Source organism: Bombina bombina, chromosome 4 (genome assembly GCF_027579735.1).
Source record: "Bombina bombina isolate aBomBom1 chromosome 4, aBomBom1.pri, whole genome shotgun sequence".
Classification (NCBI taxonomy): domain Eukaryota; kingdom Metazoa; phylum Chordata; class Amphibia; order Anura; family Bombinatoridae; genus Bombina; species Bombina bombina.
Window position 1 is genome coordinate 999,748,880 of NC_069502.1, and position 14,564 is coordinate 999,763,443.

Here is a 14,564-nt window from a genome sequence, read left to right on the forward strand (position 1 = left end):
CAGGTAAACATAAATTCTGTTTTCTCCAACATAGGTGTGTCCGGTCCACGGCGTCATCCTTACTTGTGGGAACCAATACCAAAGCTTTAGGACACGGATGAAGGGAGGGAGCAAATCAGGTCACCTAAATGGAAGGCACCACGGCTTGCAAAACCTTTCTCCCAAAAATAGCCTCAGAAGAAGCAAAAGTATCAAATTTGTAAAATTTAGAAAAAGTGTGCAGTGAAGACCAAGTCGCTGCCTTACATATCTGATCAACAGAAGCCTCGTTCTTGAAGGCCCATGTGGAAGCCACAGCCCTAGTGGAGTGAGCTGTGATTCTTTCAGGAGGCTGCCGTCCGGCAGTCTCATAAGCCAATCGGATAATGCTTTTAATCCAGAAGGAGAGAGAGGTAGAAGTTGCTTTTTGACCTCTCCGTTTACCAGAATAAACAACAAACAAAGACAAGTTTGTCTGAAATCCTTAGTAGCTGCTAAGTAAAATTTGAGAGCACGAACTACATCCAAGTTGTGCAACAAACGTTCCTTCTTTGAAACTGGATTAGGACACAAAGAAGGCACAACTATCTCCTGGTTAATGTTTTTGTTAGAAACAACTTTTGGAAGAAAACCAGGTTTAGTACGCAAAACCACCTTATCTGCATGGAACACCAGGTAAGGAGAAGAACACTGCAGAGCAGATAATTCTGAAACTCTTCTAGCAGAAGAAATTGCAACCAAAAACAAAACTTTCCAAGATAATAACTTAATATCAACGGAATGTAAGGGTTCAAACGGAACCCCCTGAAGAACTGAAAGAACTAGGTTGAGACTCCAAGGAGGAGTCAAAATTTTGTAAACAGGCTTGATTCTAACCAGAGCCTGAACAAAGGCTAGAACATCTGGCACAGCTGCCAGCTTTTTGTGAAGTAACACAGACAAGGCAGAAATCTGTCCCATCAAGGAACTTGCAGATAATCCTTTTTCCAATCCTTCTCGAAGGAAGGATAGACTCTTAGGAATCTTAACCTTGTCCCAAGGGAATCCTGCAGATTCACACCAACAGATATACCAAATTATGTGGTAATTTTTCTGGTTACAGGCTTTCAGGCCTGAACAAGAGTATTAATAACAGAATCTGAGAACCCTCGCTTTGATAAGATCAAGCGTTCAATCTCCAAGCAGTCAGCTGGAGTGGGTCGAACGGACCTAGAACAAGAAGGTCTCTCAAAGGTAGCTTCCATGGTGGAGCCGATGACATATTCACCAGATCTGCATACCAAGTCCTGCGTGGCCACGCAGGAGCTATCAAAATCACCGACGCCCTCTCCTGATTGATCCTGGCTACCAGCCTGGGGATGAGAGGAAACGGCGGGAACACATAAGCTAGTTTGAAGGTCCGAGGTGCTACTAGTGCATCCACTAGAGCCGCCTTGGGATCCCTGGATCTGTACCCGTAGTAAGGAACTCTGAAGTTCTGACGAGAGGCCATCAGATCCATGTCTGGAATGCCCCACGGTTGAGTGACTTGGGCAAAGATTTCCGGATGGAGTTCCCACTCCCCCGGATGCAATGTCTGACGACTCAGAAAATCCGCTTCCCAATTTTCCACTCCTGGGATGTGGATAGCAGACAGGTGGCAGGAGTGAGACTCCGCCCATAGAATGATTTTGGTCACTTCTTCCATCGCTAGGGAACTCCTTGTTCCCCCCTGATGGTTGATGTATGAACTTGGCCCTCGCTAGCTGAGGCCAAGCTTTGAGAGCATTGAATATCGCTCTCAGTTCCAGAATATTTATCGGTAGAAGAGATTCTACCCGAGACCAAAGACCCTGAGCTTTCAGGGATCCCCAGACCGCGCCCCAGCCCATCAGACTGGCGTCGGTCGTGACAATGACCCACTCTGGTCTGCGGAAGGTCATCCCTTGTGACAGGTTGTCCAGGGACAGCCACCAACGGAATGAGTCTCTGGTCCTCTGATTTACTTGTATCTTCGGAGACAAGTCTGAATAGTCCCCATTCCACTGACTGAGCATGAACAGTTGTAATGGTCTTAGATGAATGCGCACAAAAGGAACTATGTCCATTGCCGCTACCATCAAACCTATCACTTCCATGCACTGCGCTATGGAAGGAAGAGGAACGGAATGAAGTATCCGACAAGAGTCTAGAAGTTTTGTTTTTCTGGCTTCTGTCAGAAAAATCCTCATTTCTAAGGAGTCTATTATAGTTCCCAAGAAGGGAACCCTCGTTGACGGAGATAGAGAACTCTTTTCCACGTTCACTTTCCATCCGTGAGATCTGAGAAAGGCCAGGACAATGTCCGTGTGAGCCTTTACTTGAGGAAGGGACGACGCTCGAATCAGAATGTCGTCCAAGTAAGGTACTACAGCAATGCCCCTTGGTCTTAGCACCGCCAGAAGGGACCCTAGTACCTATGAGAAAATCCTAGGAGCAGTGGCTAATCCGAAAGAAAACGCCACGAACTGGAAATGCTTGTCCAGGAATGCAAACCTTAGGAACCGATGATGTTCCTTGTGGATAGGAATATGTAGATACGCATCCTTGAAATCCACCTTGGTCATGAATTGACCTTCCTGGATGGAAGGAAGAAGTGTTCGAATGGTTTCCCTCTTGAACGATGGAACCTTGAGAACTTGTTCAAGATCTAGAGATCTAAGATTGGTCTGAACGTTCCATCTTTTTTGGGAACTATGAACAGATTGGAGTAGAACCCCATCCCTTGTTCTCCTAATGGAACAGGATGAATCACTCCCATTTTTAGCAGGTCTTCTACCCAATGTAAGAATGCCTGTCTTCTTATGTGGTCTGAAGATCACTGAGACCTGTGGAACCTCCCCCTTGGAGGAAGCCCCTTGAACTCCAGAGAATAACCTTGGGAGACTATTTCTAGCGCCCAAGGATCCAGAACATCTCTTGCCCAAGCCTGAGCGAAGAGAGAGAGTCTGCCCCCCACCAGATCCGGTCCCGGATCGGGGGCCCGCATTTCATGCTGTCTTGGTAGCAGTGGCAGGTTTCCTGGCCTGCTTTCCTTTGTTCCAGCCTTGCATAGGTCTCCAGGCTGGATTGGCTTGAGAAGTATTACCTTCCTGCTTAGAGGACGTAGCCCTTGGGGCTGATCCGTTTCTGCGAAAGGGACGAAACTTAGGTTTATTTTTGGTCTTGAAAAGACCTATCCTGAGGAAGGGCGTGGCCCTTGCCCCCAGTGATATCAGAGATAATCTCTTTCAAGTCAGGGCCAAAGAGTGTTTTCCCCTTGAAAGGAATGTCAAGCAATTTGTTCTTGGAAGACGCATCCGCTGCCCAAGATTTTAACCAAAGCGCTCTGCGCCACAATAGCAAACTCAGAATTTTTTCGCCGCTAACCTAGCCAATTGCAAGGTGGCGTCTAGGGTGAAAGAATTAGCCAATTTAAGAGCACGAATTCTGTCCATAATCTCCTCATAAGAAGAAGAATTACTAATAATCGCCTTTCCTAGCTCATCAAACTAGAAACACGCGGCTGCAGTGACAGGGACAATGCATGCAATTGGTTGTAGAAGGGAACCTTGCTGAACAAACATCTTTAGCAGACCTTCTAATTTTTTATCCATAGGATCTTGGAAAGCACAACTATCTTCTATGGGTATAGTGGCGCGCTTGTGTAGAGTAGAAACCGCCCCCTCGACCTTGGGGACTGTCTGCCATCAGTCCTTTCTGGGGTCGACTATAGGAAAACAATTTTATAAATATGGGGGGAGGTACTAAAGGTATACCGGGCCTGTCCCATTCTTTACTAACAATGTACGCCACCCGCTTGGATATAGGAAAAGCTTCGGGGGGCCCCGGGGCCTCTAAGAACTTTTCCATTTTACATAGTGGTTCTGGAATGACCAGATAATCACAATCATCCAAATTGGATAACACCTCCTTAAGCAGAGCGCGGAGATGTTCCAACTTAAATTTAAAAGTAATCACATCAGGTTCCGCTTGTTGAGAAATGTTTCCTGAATCTGAAATTTCTCCCTCAGACAAAACCTCCCTGGCCCCCTCAGACTGGTGTAGGGGCCCTTCAGAAACCATATCATCAGCGTTCTCATGCTCTACAGAATTTTCTAAAACAGAGCAGTCGCGCTTTCGCTGATAAGTGGGCATATTGGCTAAAATGTTTTTGATAGAATTATCCATTACAGCCGTTAAATGTTGCATAGTAAGGAGTATTGGCGCACTAGATGTACTAGGGGCCTCCTGTATGGGCAAGACTGGTGTAGACGAAGGAGGGGATGATGCAGTACCATGCTTACTCCCCTCACTTGAGGAATCATCTTGGGCATCATTTTTACTAAATTTTTTTATGACATAAAATACATATAGTTAAATGAGAAGGAACCTAGGTTTCCCCACAGTCAGAACACAATCTATCTGGTAGTTCAGACATGTTAAACAGGCATAAACTTGATAACAAATCACAAAAAACGTTTTAAAATAAAACCGTTACTGTTACTTTAAATTTTAAACTAAACACACTTTATTACTGCAATTGCGAAAAAGTATGAAGGAATTGTTCAAAATTCACCAAAATTTCACCACAGTGTCTTAAAGCCTTAAAAGTATTGCACACCAAATTTGGAAGCTTTAACCCTTAAAATAACGGAACCGGAGCCGTTTTTATATTTAACCCCTTTACAGTCCCTGGAATCTGCTTTGCTGAGACCCAACCAAGCCCAAAGGGGAATACGATACCAAATGATGCCTTCAGAAAGACTTTTCTATGTATCAGAGCTCCACACACATGCAGCTGCATGCCATGCTGTCCTCAAAAACAAGTGCGCCATACCGGCGCGAAAATGAGGCTCTGACTATGATTAGGGAAAGCCCCTAAAGAATAAGGTGTCTAAAACAGTGCCTGCCGATATAATCATATCAAAATACCCAGAATAAATGATTCCTCAAGGCTAAATATGTGTTAATAATGAATCGATTTAGCCCAGAAAAAGTCTACAGTCTTAATAAGCCCTTGTGAAGCCCTTATTTACTATCTTAATAAACATGGCTTACCGGATCCCATAGGGAAAATGACAGCTTCCAGCATTACATCGTCTTGTTAGAATGTGTCATACCTCAAGCAGTAAGAGACTGCACACTGTTCCCCCAACTGAAGTTAATTGCTCTCAACAGTCCTGTGTGGAACAGCCATGGATTTTAGTTACGGTGCTAAAATCATTTTCCTCATACAAACAGAAATCTTCATCTCTTTTCTGTTTCTGAGTAAATAGTACATACCAGCACTATTTTAAAATAACAAACTCTTGATTGAATAATAAAAACTACAGTTAAACACTAAAAAACTCTAAGCCATCTCCGTGGAGATGTTGCCTGTACAACGGCAAAGAGAATGACTGGGGTAGGCGGAGCCTAGGAGGGATCATGTGACCAGCTTTGCTGGGCTCTTTGCCATTTCCTGTTGGGGAAGAGAATATCCCACAAGTAAGGATGACGCCGTGGACCGGACACACCTATGTTGGAGAAATTGCATGCTCTTTATAAATCATGAAAGAACAAATGTGGGTTTCATGTCTCTTTAAATACAACCAGAAATGAGAGGGGACGCACTCTGACAAAAAAACAGAACAGTGGACTGAAGCTCGTACAATAAACAAGCTGTAAAAAAGGTATAACAGTTAGGTATATAGCATCATAATATCCTATATTATAAAAGACAAGAGTTTGTCTGAAGCCGTCATGCGCAGTTCAGACAAACTCTTGCAGCTGATCGCACGCGCACCCACCCGGCAGCAGCGCGAGGACCCGGCGGCACAGCTGATCAGTGAAAGAAAGCAGCGCGAGGACCGGCAAGTGAAGGCGCACAGGAGAGAGAGAGAGAAAGAGAGAGAGAAAGAGAGAGAGAAAGAGAGAGAGAAAGAGAGAGAGAAAGAGAGAGAGAGAGAAAGAGAGAGAGAAAGAGAGAGAGAAAGAGAAAGAGAGAAAGAGAAAGAGAGAAAGAGAAAGAGAGAAAGAGAAAGAGACAGAGAGAGAGAGAGAGAGAGAGAGAGAGAGAGAGAGAGAGATAACACAACACGGCCCGTGTGAACGGGCTTTAGGACTAGTCATATATAATGCAATCAGATACAAAATTGATAATAATAGTAGAGTTATAAAAAGTCCTAAAAAGGTGGGGTAGTGCTATGCACTGTCCGCAAACGTGTGTGATATCCAAACAGAAGGCACAGGCTGCTCTCAATCCAGATCAGGCACTAGAAATAAACACAAAACAGAAACCTCTGTTTTGTGTTTATTATCTTTACTTTTGCATGCATGGAAAGACTTTCCACAGATACAGATGGGGTAGTCATCAGTATCAGTGAGTGAAAATGTATATTGGTGTATCAGATGTCATATAAATATAAACGTATTGCTTGTTTTAATGTAATCAGTTTTTACATAACCTTTTACATTTAAAATGTTTGACTGCTTCTGACTGACATTATTCTCTACAGAAAATGTTGCCAGCCAAGTGGCAGTAGCCGGGTGGGGCAGTGTAATCCATTTTAAATTATTTATAAATAATCTTTAAAGAGACATTGTACACTAGATTTTTCTTTGCATAAATGTTTTGTAGAAGATCCATTTATATAGCCCATCTGGGTGTGTTTTTGTAAAAATGTATAGTTTTGCTTATTTGTAAATAACATTGTGCTGATTTTCAGACTCCTAACCAAGCCCCAAAGTTTTAGATGTGTACTGATGTATACTGACTTCAAACTGCTTCTGTTACTATAATGGGTCTTTTCATATGCAGGGGAGGTTCTGCTATCAACCCATTTCAGTGGGTGTCTCAGGCTTATCTCATTAAAAGTGTTAAATTGGGAGCTTCTAAGTAAGTTTTTAAAAGGTTTTACACTGGAATTTTATATCAATATCTCTGCATATTATTCTTTATTGTAGTGTCTATTACATGCAGTTAAATGAAAATGGGCGTATTCTGCCCCACTGCAAAGCACAAAAAGAATGGCATAATTAAAAATAAAATAATATAATGATAATTTCTGCAAGAAATATTGAAAAATGTCATATTAGCTAATCTTAGCTTAATACTCGTTTCAATTTCAGCTGTTTGGCCAGTAAAATCAGCCAATTGGTGTGCATTAAATAGGTCCTAAGAAGAACACCACATAAGCCATATGTAAGGTAATTTTAACAGCATGTTCCTGGCATTTATGTCTAGTATAATTTTGAAGTTATTATGGTCTTCTTTTCTAATCTATTAACCTTATGTGAGCGTCTGAAAAAGACGTTCATAATCTAAATACAATAATAAATAAATATATATACTGCTTAGTCCAGTCTTACACGGAGAACAGTCTTGACAAAGGTCCCTGTGAGGACTGAAAAGTTGACTGAATTTATGAATCAATAAAATTTATGTTTACTAAGACCTGCGTGTCCCTCTTCTCTACATGAAAAGTTTCTACCTATCTACCAAACATTTCAACAAACAGTGAGTGCTTGGATCCCAAAACCAGATTATATATATATATATATATATATATATATATATATATATATATATATATATATATATATATATATATATATATATATATATATATATATATATAAAAAATGTGCAACTTGTACACAGGTTGTTTTTTCTCGCCATCTACTAAGTATGTGCCTAGTGGCGTACATTAATATGTTAGGTGTACAATGCGCAGAGTTGTCTTGGTGCCCATTTACTAATAGAGTTGACGTTCACAGTTTGTTTTTCTGTTGCGGTATGTTCTCCGCTGTTCTTTTACTATTGTATACGGCTACCATGACAACTAGCTTTGACACTATGACGTCACTGCGTACGCATGCGCCGTTACGTCGATTACGCATGCGCAGTTGTGAGATACACGCTACTGAGTTTCCATGGACACGCGTTTATGCTTGCGGTCCATGCCCGATATTATGGTATACAGCTGAGTTAATTACCTTTGTATTTGGCGTTTTTTTGTGCAGGTATCTGATTGGTGGGTGGGGGTATTTAAGGGTTTATCTGTGTATGTGATTTTATGCCTGACTTATCTTCATGAATTGCTGCATGTGACCAAGGCTCCAGTGGGAGCTGAAACGTTATGCTACTTTGGCATTAAAGGAAGGTGTGTTGTTCAAATCTCGTGTGCTGGCTTTCTTTGCGAGGGACTACAGGGATCATCACCAGGTCTTGTCCTTATGCAATACACATTACTGTATATATATATATATATATATATATATATAAAACACAAGGTGGCACACGGGTTAAAGACTATACCTTTATTAATCTAGCTTAAGCGCCTTTAACCCATGTGCCACCTTGTTCTTTGTTATACCTTACAGTCTGGACGTCAAGGGTGGTCCGCTTTGGTGTTGCACCGGACTTATATCATTTAAGTTTACTTACCTACAATACTGAATTGTGACTGTGCGGATCCCACTATGCCCATTGTATATAGTATATATATATATATATATATATATATATATATATATATATATATATATATATATATATATATATACACACACACACACACACACACAGTATATATTCAGTGCTGCGGAATCTGTTGGCGATCTACAAATACCTAATATATATATATATATATATATATATATATATATACACACACACACACACACAGTATATATATATATATATATATATACACACACAGTATATATATATATATATATATATATATATATATATATATATATTGTGTGTGTGTTTATATATATATATGCACATACATACATACAGTGCTTTTTATGTAAAAAAAAAAAAAAGTCTAGGCACTCAATTATTTATTGATATATTCTGCTCAGTAACTTTGACAAAAGCAAAGTGACAAGATTATTTACAATGTTTGATGTATTTTGCGGCCCCCTCTTGTGAAAACTAGTGTATATGATTACAAATATAACCTCTTATGAGTTGGTATGTTATGTGTGTGTGTGTGTGTATATATATATATGGCACCGAATAAAGGAATACTTTTATAAAGTGTGAGTGCCCTCAAATTAAGCAAACGTTTTATACAATCTATGACAGAAGCACCCCGGGCTGAATAATAAAGGGAGATGGGTGAGTATACATAGATAGAGTGAAAGACATGGATATAAATAATGCCCAATACATATTAGCTAGATACAGTGCACAATACATAAAACAACATAATTTTTTTTAAACATTTTCAAGAGTGCACAACTTACATTGACATCTCAGGGGCCATAAATATTAATACATAAATTATGTACATTGGATAGATCTGTTGCCCAATATCTATGACACCCACACAATGTGAAATGTCCCCCTTTCCTTCAACAGTAATCCACATAATATTTACAGGTAATATAGGTTACTTTACTGTGATAGCCTAATAAGTACAGTAAACAAATTCAAACCCTATCTATTGTAATTAATTTTAATTTTGCTAAAAACAAAACATATCAACAAGGGTAATATTAAGAAGCTTAACTTTGAAAGGAGAGGAGAGATATAGATTAGATAGATCGATAGATAGATAGATAGATAGAATTGTAAAAAAAAAATGTAACCATTTTTTCTGTGTGTTAGTTTACATTATAAAACAGTAGCATCAATCAGTGCATAATTGTTCTGCTCCACTGACTAAGCAGAGGAAGGGCATGTCAAAACATTTTACCTGACAGACATATTTGTTCTTCCATTTGCTCAGCACACACTCACTGCTCTGCATCAGCTCCTGGAGGACAAACAGAGAGGGAGAGAATGTCGGCTGAGTACATTGTTACTTACTAGTGGTTAAAGTGCTTCTGGTTTTCAGGCAGGGAAAGATTAGCCACATAAACAAAGATGCAACTGTTTTAGAACAGTTCTCTAGACAAAAGCGCTGTTATCATCACTATGATGCCTGATCCTTTATGAAAATTAAAGCTGTTGAAAGAAGATTGAAAGCAGGATTGTTTGTTGCCATTCTTGCAACTTTCTCAAGAAGTACCTCAAGTTCTGCAAGATTGTCTCGTAGTTTTTCTGGGCGCTTGTTCTTCAAAATCCAGGGAATACCTCTTGCTTAAAAGAAAGAAACAGAGGAAAATAAATACGTATATACAGTATATATTTAATATTTGTTTATATATATTTTACTTTTTTTTTCTTTCTTCAAATTAAAGTCACTTATATTAAAAAATATAGCTGACATTAAAATATATTTTATTTTTAAATAAAATTACTTAAAGGGATATAAAAGTATAACAAGAAAATGCTCTAATGTGTAAGCGCACTTTATTATTGAACTATTGCTTGAACATAACTGTGTTTAATCCCTGCACACAGTCAACTCCAGAGCAACAATGCACTACTGGGAGCTAGCGAAACACAACTGGTGAGCCAATAACAAGAGGCATATGTGTGTAGCCACCAATCACCATCTAGCTGAAAGCAGTGCATTGCGATTCCTGAGCCTACATGGTATTTCAAAATGCTTCTGAGAAAAGTTTGAACTTGAACACATAGGGGATTAGTGTAAAAAATTGTGCTTGTCCCACGCACCCTAGAGAGGCCCAAAAGTAAATTGTGTATGTGGCAAACGCTGCAAATCAAAGCCTTGGTTTAGTCAGTTTGCAGCATTAAAACCTAGCTTACAGATTTCGCTTTTTTGCCTCCCTAGTGAGTATGGGACAAAGCATAACTTTTACACAAAAAAAGGGGGATGTTTAATGTTGCTTTATGTGATCACTTTTCTTGTGCATGTGAACCACCTGCAGGTCACATGCAAGCACAACTGGCACTAGCCCATGCTCTGAGCTCCAGCAGTGGTTTTCTAACAGAAGCTGCTGCTATTGCTGGTGTGGGCTTAATTGCACACTGTCTTATACTACACCTCAGATTTTTATAGAAGTGTGCCACATCTTTAAGGGACTGTATACTGTAAAATTGTTTTTATTTTAATGTATTTAAATGACTTGTTATACCACCTGCAGAGTATAAAATATTTGAGAAATTGCATTCTGAGGTTTATTTGTGTATATGAAGTAGCTGGTTTTGTGCTTTTAAACCACAGCCTATTACAATGGGTTGAGCTTCAGGTTATATCAGATCTCATTATGTTATCACTTTGTGTACACACACTTGCTTCCTTATCTTATATTTATCTGGAAAACTAAAGCTCAATACATAGAGAGAACAATAAAAAATTATTATTTTATTACTTAACTATCCTGCACCCCACTGTGAGTGTAATTTATTCTGCTGGCTGTGTTTACTTAGGCTATTCAATAGCCAAGACTCCAGTATCAAAACTTTCAGTATAGATTGGGAAACCGCAAGCTAAATCAGCTATTTCAAAGGCCTAAATAGGGGTAAAGGAGCTATTTGAAAATAATGTAATACACTCCAGCAGGTAAAATGGATCACTGGGAACAATTTAAATGTGAGACATTTTTTGGGTGAACTGTCCCTTTAAGATATAGGGCTTTAGTTATTAAGCTGTGAGTGCAGCTTCGGTGCTCGCGCAAACCTGAAACATTAATAGCTGTGGTCTTAAGAATGCTGCTACTAAACTTCTCTGCCACTTAAAGTTTGGCATATATCAATCATCCCAATCTGATTGGGATGATTGACAGCCCCTGCTCGCATGCAACTGGCCGCACTCAAGCAGGAGGCAGCATTGTACAAACAGTGAATTGTGCAATTTTAAATGCAGGCAGCAAATGCTGCCCGCTTGCCCAAGGTCGTTCAGACAAGGTTCATGATTGCGAACCTTGTTCCTTGATTAATGGAGCCCATATTATGTTTAGGGAGAGTCTCAACTGTTCTGTTTTAATGTTCTCTGGCTAGGTCTTCTCTTGTGTTTTCATTTTTTGAGCAGATTTTTTAAAACCCCATTAGAATTGCAAGAGTTCTAAGCCCATTCAGAAAACACATTAAAGGAACAGTATACACCAATTTAACTGCATGTAATAGACACTACTATATAGAATAATATGCACAGATACAGATATAAAATCCAGTATAAAACCTTTTAAAAACTTACTTAGAAGCTCCCAGTTTAGCACTGTTGATTAAATTAGTCTGGAACATCCACTGAAAGGGGCTGAGAGCAGACCCTCCCCCTCCTCTGCATATGAAAAGACCCATTATACAAACAGAAGCAATGTAAAGTCTGTATACATCAGTATGCATTTAAGACTTTTGGGGAAAATCAGCACATTGTTATTTAAAAATAAGCAAAACTATACATTAAAAAAAAACAGATGGGCTATATAAATGGATCATCTACAACACATTTATGCAAAGAAAAATCTAGTGCACAATGTCCCTTTAATTGCATTTTACATGATTTCAAGTGAAGGTTCATGAATCTGATTTATTGGATCTATACATTACTAATAGCAAGTAAAGCCTATATTATTCAAACACCTCTTATCAATACTAAAGAGGATTTTTTTTCTTTTGTATCATACTGAATCTGGATATGAGCCATCAACATACAATTTTAGTGTATTTTTCTAATGATCTTAAAGAGATTTTGTGTCACGTATTATGAGGTTTCTGACTATACAGTAATAATGAAACAGTCTCCTAGCTGCAGACGCCGGTAAATATTTGTCTGGCAGAATATGATGATCATGTTTATATGTTTAAACATGAATATATAAGTAAGGTAGAATTCTTCTTACCATATAACAAAAAGTGAACACGTACAATTAAGAATAATCAAAACTAGATAAAAAAACACAGAACTAACATGATAGAGAGATATACAAATTCACAATCTTCACATGGGAATCGCGTCCAAAATCTTTCAGTGCAATCTGCATGTACATAGCCAAGTCACATAATGTGCTTGTGCCAAATTAGGGCATGATCATCCAAAACACCTGTTTTCTATTTGGGATCATAAATATGGTGCAAAATATGCCTGGGTAAAAAAAATATTTAAGTATATATTTGTAACCTGAGACCATATTATTACTACTGGCTAAAGAGAAATAGTGAAATCATACAACAGACTTTGATATTTAAAGGCCAGAATGTTAAGATCTAATTGTAGCACATGAATTGATATATAGCTGCTATTTAGTGTAGTATTTTCTGCAATAATTTAAAGGGACAGTAAAGTCAAAATTCACCTTTCATGATTCAGATAGAACATGTCATTTTAAGCAACTTCACTATTTACTCATATTATCTGATTTGCTTTGTTCTCTTGGTATCCTTTACTGAAAATTATACCTGGGTAGGTAGGCTCAGGAGCAGCAATGCACTACTGGTAACTAGTTGCTGATTGGCGGCTGCATATATATGCCTCTTCTCATTGGCTCACCCAATGAGTTCAGATAGCTCCCAGTAGTGAATTGCTGTTCCTTCAGCAAATGATGGAGCAAGAGAATAACACAAATTTGATAATGAAAGCAAAGTTGTTTAAAATTGCATGCTCTTTCTGAATCATGGAAAAAAATGGGGTTTCATGTCCCTTTAAAAAAGTAAGTGCATCACATTATTATATCTTCCAGTTTATTTATTTAGTTTGCTTTACAAATGTGTTTGTTTACCTTTATGTGTTTGCTTTTGCCAATGTGGTGTTTACATTTGTCTGTTTTTATTCAATAAATTATAGTTTTTCTCACTAAAGGGACATGACAGGATTAGGGACGACGGTTCATAGTTTCAAAGATCCAAAGCTATTATTTTTAGTTAAAAGATCTATAGTTCAATTTGTAAATGTTTTTACAACTCTCTCCTGATGGGCATGCATGTAGCCACCAAACACCCAGCTATATTCAGCTCTGGCAGAGAAGTGCATTACAGTAAGAGTTACATTTAAAAAAACTGAGTTTGCTAAAAACCCACTGTACAAGCTGCGATTCCTAAACCTCACTCTATAGATCAGGTTTCTCTTTCTACATTTCTATAGCTGTAAGATCACACTTTAAACAAACAAACAAAACTGAATGGCAAATACTTAAAGGAAAATAAAGCCCAAAATGTTTCTCTCATGCTTCAGATAGAACATACATTTTTAAACAACTTTCCAATTTACTTCTATTATCTAATTTGCTTAGTTCTCTTGATATCATTTGTTGAAAAGCAGACTTAGGTTCACTCAGTAGCTGGGAGCCAGCTGCTGATTGGTGGTTGCATATATAAATATATATATATATATATATATATATATATATATATATATGGATTCAGCTAGCTCCCAGTAGCGCATTGCTGCTTCTTCAATAAGGATACCAAGAGAATTAAGCAAAATTGTTAACAGAAGTAAATTAGAAAGTTATTTAAAAATCTGAATTATTAAAGAAAAAAAGTTGGGTTTCCTGTGCCTTTAACTCCTGATCAAGATGATGCAATTGCCAAGAGAAGACCTGCTCCAAAATACGGAAATAATGTACTTTACAATCCTGAAAATACGAATATGAAATAAAAATAAAAATAAAGATATTAAGCGCACAGTTGCTAAAGCCATTTCTCAATGTTGCGGCCGTGATTTCCATTAACTTGCATTTCCTGAAAATCTTGTTAGCTGTACGGGATATCAAGTATCTGTCTATTAAATACATATGTAAAT

General features: G+C 38.5%; 1 protein-coding gene across 1 annotated transcript in view; it reads right to left on the reverse strand.

Annotated features, from left to right (window-relative positions):
• Positions 1–14,564, reverse strand: part of WDPCP (WD repeat containing planar cell polarity effector) — a 1,247,576-nt gene that overhangs the window by 1,054,212 nt on the left and 178,800 nt on the right. The window contains exons 5-6 of the mRNA XM_053712064.1: positions 9,987–10,057; positions 9,672–9,731 (exon numbers count right to left, since the gene is read on the reverse strand). Coding sequence (XP_053568039.1) covers positions 9,672–9,731; positions 9,987–10,057 — 131 coding nt within the window. The remainder of the gene's footprint in view (positions 1–9,671; positions 9,732–9,986; positions 10,058–14,564) is intronic.